The sequence below is a fragment of the Berghia stephanieae genome, chromosome 13 (assembly GCF_034508935.2).
Source record: "Berghia stephanieae isolate SIO BIC M18660-M18661 chromosome 13, UCSD_Bste_1.3, whole genome shotgun sequence".
In the NCBI taxonomy this organism is placed as follows: Eukaryota; Metazoa; Mollusca; class Gastropoda; order Nudibranchia; family Aeolidiidae; genus Berghia; species Berghia stephanieae.
Window position 1 is genome coordinate 11,903,028 of NC_088372.1, and position 10,000 is coordinate 11,913,027.

General features: G+C 38.0%; 1 protein-coding gene across 2 annotated transcripts in view; it reads right to left on the reverse strand.

Annotated features, from left to right (window-relative positions):
- The window catches only part of LOC144958681 (uncharacterized), a 16,351-nt gene that overhangs the window by 1,685 nt on the left and 4,666 nt on the right, over positions 1–10,000 (reverse strand). For both annotated transcript variants that reach the window (XM_078890814.1, XM_078890813.1), the window contains exons 5-8: positions 8,651–8,755; positions 4,895–5,101; positions 2,251–2,325; positions 374–562 (exon numbers count right to left, since the gene is read on the reverse strand). In XM_078890814.1, the coding sequence (XP_078746940.1) occupies positions 374–562; positions 2,251–2,325; positions 4,895–5,101; positions 8,651–8,755 (576 nt within the window). The remainder of the gene's footprint in view (positions 1–373; positions 563–2,250; positions 2,326–4,894; positions 5,102–8,650; positions 8,756–10,000) is intronic.

Genomic DNA, 10,000 nt, shown 5'->3' on the forward strand with positions numbered 1-10,000 from the left:
ATAAAAATCATCGTCAACATCATCGTTGTCGTCATCATCATCATCACTATCGCCACAAACACCACCACCACCATCACACTCAATACAATCTTTCAGAACAATTACCAAAAAAAAAAAAAAAATAATAAATAAAAATAACGGACCACATTGTAGAAAAAAAATGGCCATACTAACAAACACACTCCCCCCCCCCCCAAAAAAAAAAACAAAAAAAAAAAAAACAACAAAAAAAAAACAAAAAAAACAAAACAAAAACAAAAAAAAAAACAAAAAAACAAACAACAAAAAAAAAACTAAAAAAAAACAACAAACAAAAACAAACAAAAACAAAAAACAAACAACAGACAAACAAAACAACAACAATGCATCTTACCACCAGATTTCCAGGTGGTAATCGCCAGATGAAACACGTAAAGTCCACTGAAAGGTGCTGTAAAAATCCCGTTCTCTGGGTTGTAAGCGTCGCCCTTGTTTAATATTTCGTCTGTGAAGATGAGCGTTTGGCCCACCTCAAACTTATCATCGGGGCTGTAGCCATAACTAAAAGCTACATTGTAAGATTCTGGAAGGAAAATTAGTGATAAGGAATTAATTATAAACCCCTTATATTGAACAGTTTCGCTCTCCTCCGCATTACTTTTCCAAGGAAAATGACTCAGCCTTATTTTCTGTTAAGTGGTGTATTATTCTAAAAGAGGTGAATGGAAAACACTGATTCAATTAAAATAAAATTCTCCCTGGTCTACAGACTATGTATCACAATAACATTCTGGGTGGGGATCCTGACCTCCCATAGCGGGCAGGGAGGTACATACTGTGTCTTCTATCCCCTTATATCTTAACCAACAAGCTTTCTGTCTTTGTCTTGGAATGAGATTACTTGTTTTTTTCCTGGCCCTCGTCGGAGTCCTAGCTGAGAGGGAAACAGTCAAATGCATAGTTATTGTTTTGGGAGATGATATATTTTTTCTTGTAAATCATCACTCTGTTATGTATTATTATATTTGTTATTTTTAATGTATAATGTAAGCATTTGAGTCTATTCCTCTTTGTTGGATTTTGTGCTTGTGTCCGGATGAGACATTGGTGATCTCAAACTAAGTACATTGGTGGTATGCTCTTGGAATCTACATCTGATCCTTATTTGTTCCCATTCCCCTTTGTCTTACTTTCTTTTGGGTGCTTTAATTGTAATTCTAGAACTTTTTCCTATCCCATTTTCTCCTTTTTACTGGCGCTGATATAACCTAAATGTGTTACAAGCGCCGTAAAACCCTTAAAATAATAATAATAAATAATAATAATAATAATAATGATAATAATAATAATAATAATAATAATAATAATAATAATAATAATAATAATAATAATAATAATAATAATAATAATAATAATAATAATAATAATAATAATAACAACAACAGCAACAACAACAAAACATTATCTTCCTACTCCTCTTATACCATATGATTATATCGTTATGATTTCGATATGCAGTGTATCATTATGACTTGATATTTGATCGTATAGAGCAGTAAAGTTAGGTGCCCCAAACGTAAACAAAGGTCGAGAAGCACGTGGCAAACCACATGTTCCTGTCTTGACAGCTCACGTTCCAATGTAAATAATAGAAAAAAATAACCTTTAAAATTTGGCTGTTAGGTGGCAAAAGAAACACATATTCATAAATACTCGATCATGCATCAAATAATGTCTAGATATGGATATTTTATGGAACAAAAGGTAAAATTTTCTAAAATTTATCAAAAGTTACAGTCTATCTATTTTTAGACCAGAGCAAATTATTGCGCTGGTGTGAACAAAACGAGAATTATTCGGAGCCTGATTTTCATAATAATTTAGCCTTATATTATTATTTCTGCAACTGTTAGATTTTATGTAAACATATTTTCAATACTGAAAGTGTATTGCCTACAACTCAAACTACAAAATTGGGAGACCTATATTGTGCGTAAATTATTCCGGTCCCTAACGGAAATCACTAGCAACTTGTTATTGTTTACGTTTGGGGCACCTAACTTTACTGCTCTATATTACAATATCGCTGTTTTATATAAACCAATGAAGTCTTGTAAAGTTCATGAAATATGCGTAACTATCATTTGTTTACCTCATGCTATCTAAGATCTTCCTGTACGGGTGGTAGAACTATTTATTTGACTATAAATATTTATGAGCTATACTTACAACGCTCATGCAATAGATTAGTTCAGATATTTTCGTATTCACCTTTGTCAATAGAATCTTTCGCAAATTGACTCTCTGTGCCTCCCATGTCTTCTAGCATATAAAGCCTGGAGGAAACTGTGAAGATAAAAAAATACACACATATGGGCCAGGCTGAACAAAATGATCGAATATGATGTTGGATATTTCGAAAATCTTGAACACTTATATTATATAGATAGTTCGAAGATGACGTCACTCAGATCTTTGTTCTTATTTTTTTGCCATCCGCGTTTATGAGTAATGCTCACTGAACTGCATTAACCCGATTAAACGTTCATGGATACACACAGGTTTGTGTGTTGGTCCGTCATACTTCCGGATGGCAATGTTATGAGCTTCTTAGCCAAGCGCATACTATCTATAGGTCATTGTGAGCACATTTTGCAATGTGTCAAAAACTCGAGCACATGGGTAAATAAAAAGAAATTGTCCCCATTAGACACAGAGGGTTCCCAATAGCTCAGTTGGTAGAGCACTTGCTTCACATGCAAAGGGACCAAGATCGATCCCTGGTGCAGTCGAGATTTTTTCTGACCCCCCCCCCCCTGTCCAGCAGCAGTGAATGGGTAGATGAGTCTGTTAGATTTGGTGGAAAGTACTTTACGATCGACTAGCGGATAGCAAACAATTGCTATTGTCTGTTTCACGCTATAGAGACCGGGCTTTATGGGCTGCATGTATGTCTGTATGCATGTATGTATGCATACATACCTTGTAAATGTGTTGATGTTCATGCCATGAACCAAACTGTTTGAGCATTGTTTGGACAATAAAGATTATTATTATTATTATTATTATTATTATTATTATTATTATTATTATTATTATTATTATTATTATTATTATTATTATTATTATTATTATTATTATTATTAATCTAGTGGCTCTGTAGGAACACTTACTACCATTAGAAACGCCTCATCTTGATAAATATGTCTTGTGACTGTAAACATTTACAGGTGGTTGACATTTCATATAGTTTTAGATAACAAGATTAGCAGTGTGAACTATCTGTTATGCATGTCAATTGCTGTTCATGTAATCAGTTGTGCGGGGATCCCAATAGCTCAGTTGGTAGAGCACTCGTTTACAACACAAAGAGACCGAGATCGATCCCTGGAGAAGTCGAGAATTTCCTCTGACGATCCCCCTGACCTTTTTTTCAACCAACGGTGATTGGGTAGCTGAGTGTGATAGAACTGGCGGAAAGTACTTTGCGATTAATTAACCTCCTATCTAGAGAGTAGTAAGCAATTGCTATTGATCGTTTCACACTAGAGAAACCGGGGAAAACTGTACGGGCCGCATGGCTCATAAAGACTACTTTTAAAAAATCTGTTTTGCATATCTGTCTTACATTGTATCTGTTGTGAATGTTAAATGCTGTACCAATTATTATTTGTTCAATATCGGAGCTTACTCAATATCTCAATGACATGATCTATATTACATTTACCATGTGCTCGGGGTCATTGGTCACATTGAAAGTGTGCTCAAAATGACCCACATAGTGAAAAGTGTTCACAGTTTGAGATTTATCCAACGTTACAATAGGCTTCAACAGTCATGACGTCACTTCCCTCATAAGGACGCATGGTAACGTCACTTCCCTCATAATGACGCATGATAACTTAGTAACTGGCTCTAAACTATCGGAACAATCATTAATGGCGGACGCCCTTATGAAATATTTTTCTGACGAGCATAAAAGTTTATCCAGAGGAGAAAAACATTATAACTATCACCTTGTTTTGACTTTTATACATTCCCTGACCAACAGCAACATGTAACATGTAGAACGAGACATGACGCCTGTTAGGCGATATTACATTTTTTTCTGACAGAGACAACGCTGTAAACGACCAGGTACTCATTTTACACTTGAGTATGGTGAGAGAATGTGAGTAAAGAGCCTTTTCCAAGGACCCAACTATGCGCCGAGCTCAGGACCTTTCCCCGATCCGAAAGCGAAAGCGAGTGTCATACCACTAGACCACAAAGCGCACAATACCAGCATAATATATTTAGACTCAGGGGCGGGGCTATATTGGTTGCTTTGGTGCCTGGCACCGCATCCATCTTTGAAAAATGAATTACAGCATTGAAACAAATTATATTAAAACTGAATATAATGGAATATAATGTCGCCCCTCACTTAGTTGAGTAAGTCTTTTCTTATTTTTAAAAATTTCTTTTGTATTTACGAATCCAGCATGCTTTAAGTCATTTTCTTCTGATTCTGGCACCATCCTATACTGTAAGCATGCAACGCCACTGCAATTTAGACTATAAAATAAGATGCCATCACTCTGATACTAGAAGATGAATTACACACGGTATGTATCCAGTTGTCAATATGAATGGTTATTGTTTTTTGCACTTGGCTAAAAAGCTCACAACATTGCCATCCGGAAGTATAACGACCCAACACACAAAACTATGTGTAACCTTGAACGTTTATAGTCTGGTTGATACGGTTTAATGAGAATTACTCATAAACGCGGATGGCAAAAAACAATAACAAAAATCTTAATGATTTCAAATTCATTCTTTCTATGTTTACAGACCATTTGGCATTTTTTTTTTGGTCGCAATTAGCATTTTTTGCAAAATAAGTCTGGCAACCTTAACGAGTCTCTCTCACCGTTTACATTCTGTTCCATCAACTGTGCTTGTTGTGACTTCAAGAGAGCGATTTCATCTTGAACTCGACGCCCTTGCTCAGGCGATGTGTTACTGTGTCCGTTCATTTTTTCTTGAATTTTCAATCTTGATTCCTGGTCCTTCAGTAGATTTTCCTGCTCTTCAAGTTTGTTTTTCTGGGATGAAATTGTGTCTGTGAGCTGCGACACTGAAATTAATTATTTTAAATTTTTAAAAAAATTTATATTAGTTAAAGAAACTGATATACAGAGAAGTGATAAGACATAAAACGAGATTTAAAAAAAGTTAGCTTAGGATAGAGAAGGATGGAAACTGTTTGTCTGTGGCCTATACTCTCACCCAGGGTGAAAAAGGCAATGGTGATGATGATGAAGTGTCATGGCAACATAGAGAACATCTGGGTAATTTTTTTTTCGGGAGCCCTTCCATAATATTATACTAACACCCCTCTCTAAAATATTGAGGTTTTGTTCAATATTTTGTTAGGGTTGTAACCGACGTGTACTCATTTGCAGGTCTAGTAATCCAAATTGTTATGGGCTCATTGTTATAATGGAAATACTCACAAACCAAACCTAAAACCTGGGGGGGGGGGGGGGGCTTCGTGGGGGGTCTCCCAGCGATAAACAAAAGAAAATCCTCTCTCTTTAGCCGTGCTGTGAAACTACGGAAGTCCTTCCGAATAATTGCGTTCGCTTGTCAGTCCTGCAATTATGTGCACATCGATTGTAACGTGTGATTTTTAAGCCCTAACAAAATAAAGACCAAAAGTAGATAGACGCAAAATATTATAAAACTTTTATTCAATGCGAGCAAAAGGACGAATATAGATTTCAGAGAGGGGTGGGAGTGGGGGTGGGGGGGGTGGTGGAATATCTGTCAACCTTTTTTTGTTCCCTCTCCAATCAACGTATTACATAAATTTCTCTCTCTCTCTCTCTCTCTCTCTCTCTCTCTCTCTCTCTCTCTCTCTCTCTCTCTCTGTAAGTGTGTGTGTGTGTGTTCTATCTCTATCTATCTATCTATCTACCTACCTACCTACCTACACTACCTACTACCTACCTACCTACCTACCTACCTACCTACTACTACCTACCTACCTACCTACCTACTCTACCTACCTACCTACCTACCTACTACCTACCTACCTACCTACCTACCTACCTACCTACCTACCTACCTACCTACCTACCTACCTACCTACCTCTACCTACCTACCTCCCTCCCTACCTACCTACCTACCCTACCTACCTACCTACCTACCTACCTACCTACCTACCTACCTACCTACCTACCTACCTACCTACCTACCTACCTACCTACCTACCTACCTACCTACCTACCTACCTACCTACCTACCTACTACCTACCTACCTACCTACCTACCTACCTACCTACCTACCTACCTACCTACCTACCTACCTACCTACCTACCTACCTACCTACCTATACTACTCTCTACCTACTATCTATCTATCTATCTATCTATCTATCTATCTATCTATCTATCTATCTATCTATCTATCTATCTATCTATCTATCTATCTATCTATCTATCTATCTATCTATCTATCTATCTACCTACCTATCTACCTATCTATCTATCTATCTATCTATCTATCTATCTATCTATCTATCTATCTATCTATCTTTCTTTCTTTCTTTCTTTCTTTTTTTCTTTCTTTCTTTCTTTCTTTATGTGTGTATGCAGGGGCGGCAGGTGTGTGTGATGTTTGAGTGTGTACATTTATAGAAACATCCGAGACTAAAATACACAGATAAGAAACTTTGAGAGTGGCAAAAGGGTTGACATAGCAGACGTCGCGTATCCCATATCGAATGCTTATTTGTAATATGGCTTAAATTTGTCACGGGTTTTCAGAGCTTCTAACTTCAGTTGGGTGATTACGTCTCAAAGCAATGTTTATTGAATAGGATTCAATAGTCTGATGTCACATCCGCCCAGCAACGAGAATTTGGTTCTAAACAAAGAAAATCGGTACTTTTTATTCTTCATGCTGGCTTGAACTTTTTCACATGTCATGTGATCAGCTTGTATTAAAGTCAAAACATGATCAGATTTATGTTTTTCTCCTCTGGATACACTTTTATGCTCGTCGGAGAATAAGGGTTCATAAGGGTTTCCGCCATTGTACCGATAGTTTAGAACGAGTTGCTAAGTTACTATGCGACATTAAGAGGGAAGTGACGTCACGACCGTTGAAGCCTTTTGTCACTGCATACGTATAGAGCTCCAGAGTTTCTTGTCTCTATACTACCATTTTTAGTCATAAATAATACTTAAGTACAAATATGACTTGATATTTATCACATTTTCACGGATTTACCATGCTCAATGCGCTTCACAGTGTTTCATTTATTCACCCAGCAGGCCACATAGAACTATATATGTTCATTTCATACAGTCCCCGACGACGTACAAGTGTTCTTTTTGTGCTCACTGCCCATAACCAGGAACTCATTCACACATGAGTCGAGTTAGATGTTATGCCTTAAGTGTCTTACTCCAGAACACAACGTCGGGATCTGAATGTGTTTTCCACACTCATTGTCACCCATCAGGCACTGACAAATCTTAACATCGCTTGACTTTAGTCAGAAAACGAGACACGCGTGCCGCTGATCGTAGTCATCGTTAACTTATAGCCTGACACTAACCAAAAAATTACGTCAACAGACAAGTCTTTGGCCACAAAAGAAAACAAATCGTGAGTTGTATTCAATAGTTCAGCCAATGGAATCACTTGTTTCCTTAGCACCACTAAAGACAACTCACTCGACGCTGCAAAACCAAAAAAAAATGACGTCAAACTCTAAGTCTAGTGGATTCAAGCGTAGCCATCGTTAACGTATAGATAGTTCGAAGATGACGTCACTCAGGTGTTTGTTATTGTTTTTTGCCATCCGCGTTTATGAGTAATGCTCACTGAACTGTATTAACCTGACTGTAAACGTTCATGGATACACACAGTTTTGTGTGTCGGTCGGTTATACTTCCGGATGGCAATGTTATGAGCTTCTTAGCCAAGCGCATACTATCTATAGATAGTTCGAAGATGACGTCACTCAAGCCTTAGTTGTTATATTTTGCCATCCGCGTTTGTGAGTTGTTCTCACTGAACTGTATTAACCAGACTATAAAAGTTCATGGTTACACATAGTTTTGTGTGTCCGTCCGTTATACTTCCGGATGGCAATGTTGTGAGCTTCTTAGCCAAGCGCATACTATTTATAGCCTGACACTGACTAGAACTGTAGCCATCGTTGACATATAGCCTGACACTAGAACCCTCTAGGACTGGAAGTTTGACGTCATTTTTTAGGTTTGTCTGTAGCGTCTAGTGAGTTGTTAGTAGAGCTCATGGAAACAAGTTATTTCATTGGTTGAACTATTGAATACAACTCACGATTTGTATTCTTTTGTGGCCAAAGACTGGTCTTTTGACGTCATTTTTGGTCAGTGTCAGGCTATAAGTTAACGATGGCTACGGTTCTAGTGTCAGGCTATAAGTTAACGATGCTACGGTTCTAGTGTCAGGCTATAAGTTAACGATGCTACGGTTCTATTGTCAGGCTATATGTTAACGATGGCTACGGTTCTAGTGTCAGGCTATAAGTTAACGATGCTACGGTTCTAGTGTCAGGCTATAAGTTAACGTGGCTACGTGCTGATACACCGAGAGCCACGTGTAATACATATCCAGCTGTACTTTACCTAGCACATTCTGTCGGGCAAGGGCATCTGCTTGCTCTTTGGCTGATTTCTCGAGGTCCGATATTTTCCGAGAGAGCATAGTCATGACCAACGTTGTGTCTTCATCTAGAATAACAAATTTGTAGCCAAATGAGAAATAAACCAAATAAAGTAACCAAATTCTATCTAAATCATGATTAATAGGGAAGAAAAATGTGATGTCAAACAACTAGTTCCAATTTCATTGGTGCGGCTATGTGGTCTTGTGGTAAGACACTCGCTTTCTGATCGGAAGGTCCTGAGGCTTTTTACTCACATTCTCTCACCGTACTCAGGTGCAAAATGAGTTTATGGCCGTTAACTGCGTTGTCTGTCGGATATTTTTTAAAAATAATATCGCCTAACAGGCATAATGTCTTGTTCTACATGTTACATATTGCTGTTGGCCATGGGTCCCTTGTAAAGCGCTGTGAGCACATTAAATGGAAATGCACTATACAACAGCTTAAAAGCTCATAAAATAACTCTTCCAGAGGATTGAATACATACCTTGTCTAATCCATCTTCTGGGTTCAGAGGGATGGCATTTTATTTTCTTGTCTAAATATAATATGGGGGGGGGGGGGGGGGGGGGGAGGCAAAGCGGCCGAGTGGTTAATGCATTGCACTGTGGCCCGGAACGATCCCAGGCTCGAGCCCCGCTTCGGGCACTTTCTTTTTTTTTCCTTGAGCAAGATTATTAACCCCCAATTTGCTCACTTGGACAACATGGGTGATTCCTGTTGACATCAGACATATTGTTTGATGAGTTATCTATATTCCTTCGTGGAATGCCTAGGCGACGATATCTTATGATGTCGTGGCTGAAAGGGCATAATTTTTTTAAAATATAATATGCTGGTCGTCATTAAATATACCTCGCTCTTTTACGTCCCGTGACCATAAGAATCTACCGATACATCCTGCTACTAAAATAGTTATGCCAGCTTATGATTCAATGTGTAACATGTTCATTATTTGTCCGCCCAAGGTCTGGTTACTTACACACTTGCAAGGATTTAGGAACCAGAAAAGTAGGTGTGATGTCAATACATTTCTTCCCTTTAACCAGCTGATTTTTTTGGGGATGTTTTTTTTTCTTCCATTTTTTTTTCTTTCTCGCTTTGTCTGGCACCTTTCATACCCACTTGTTTATCAAGACCACACAGCGTAGCGGGTATTCGAACTTGATACCTTTGGGGTACGAAGCGAAGACTACACCGCTGAGCCAAGCTGTCCCTAAATGTATTTAGAGTGTATCTATAGGGAATGAGATTAGCGGAAGAGTAGCGTCTCTTGATTGGACGTCACCTTACAGAGAGAACGTCAATT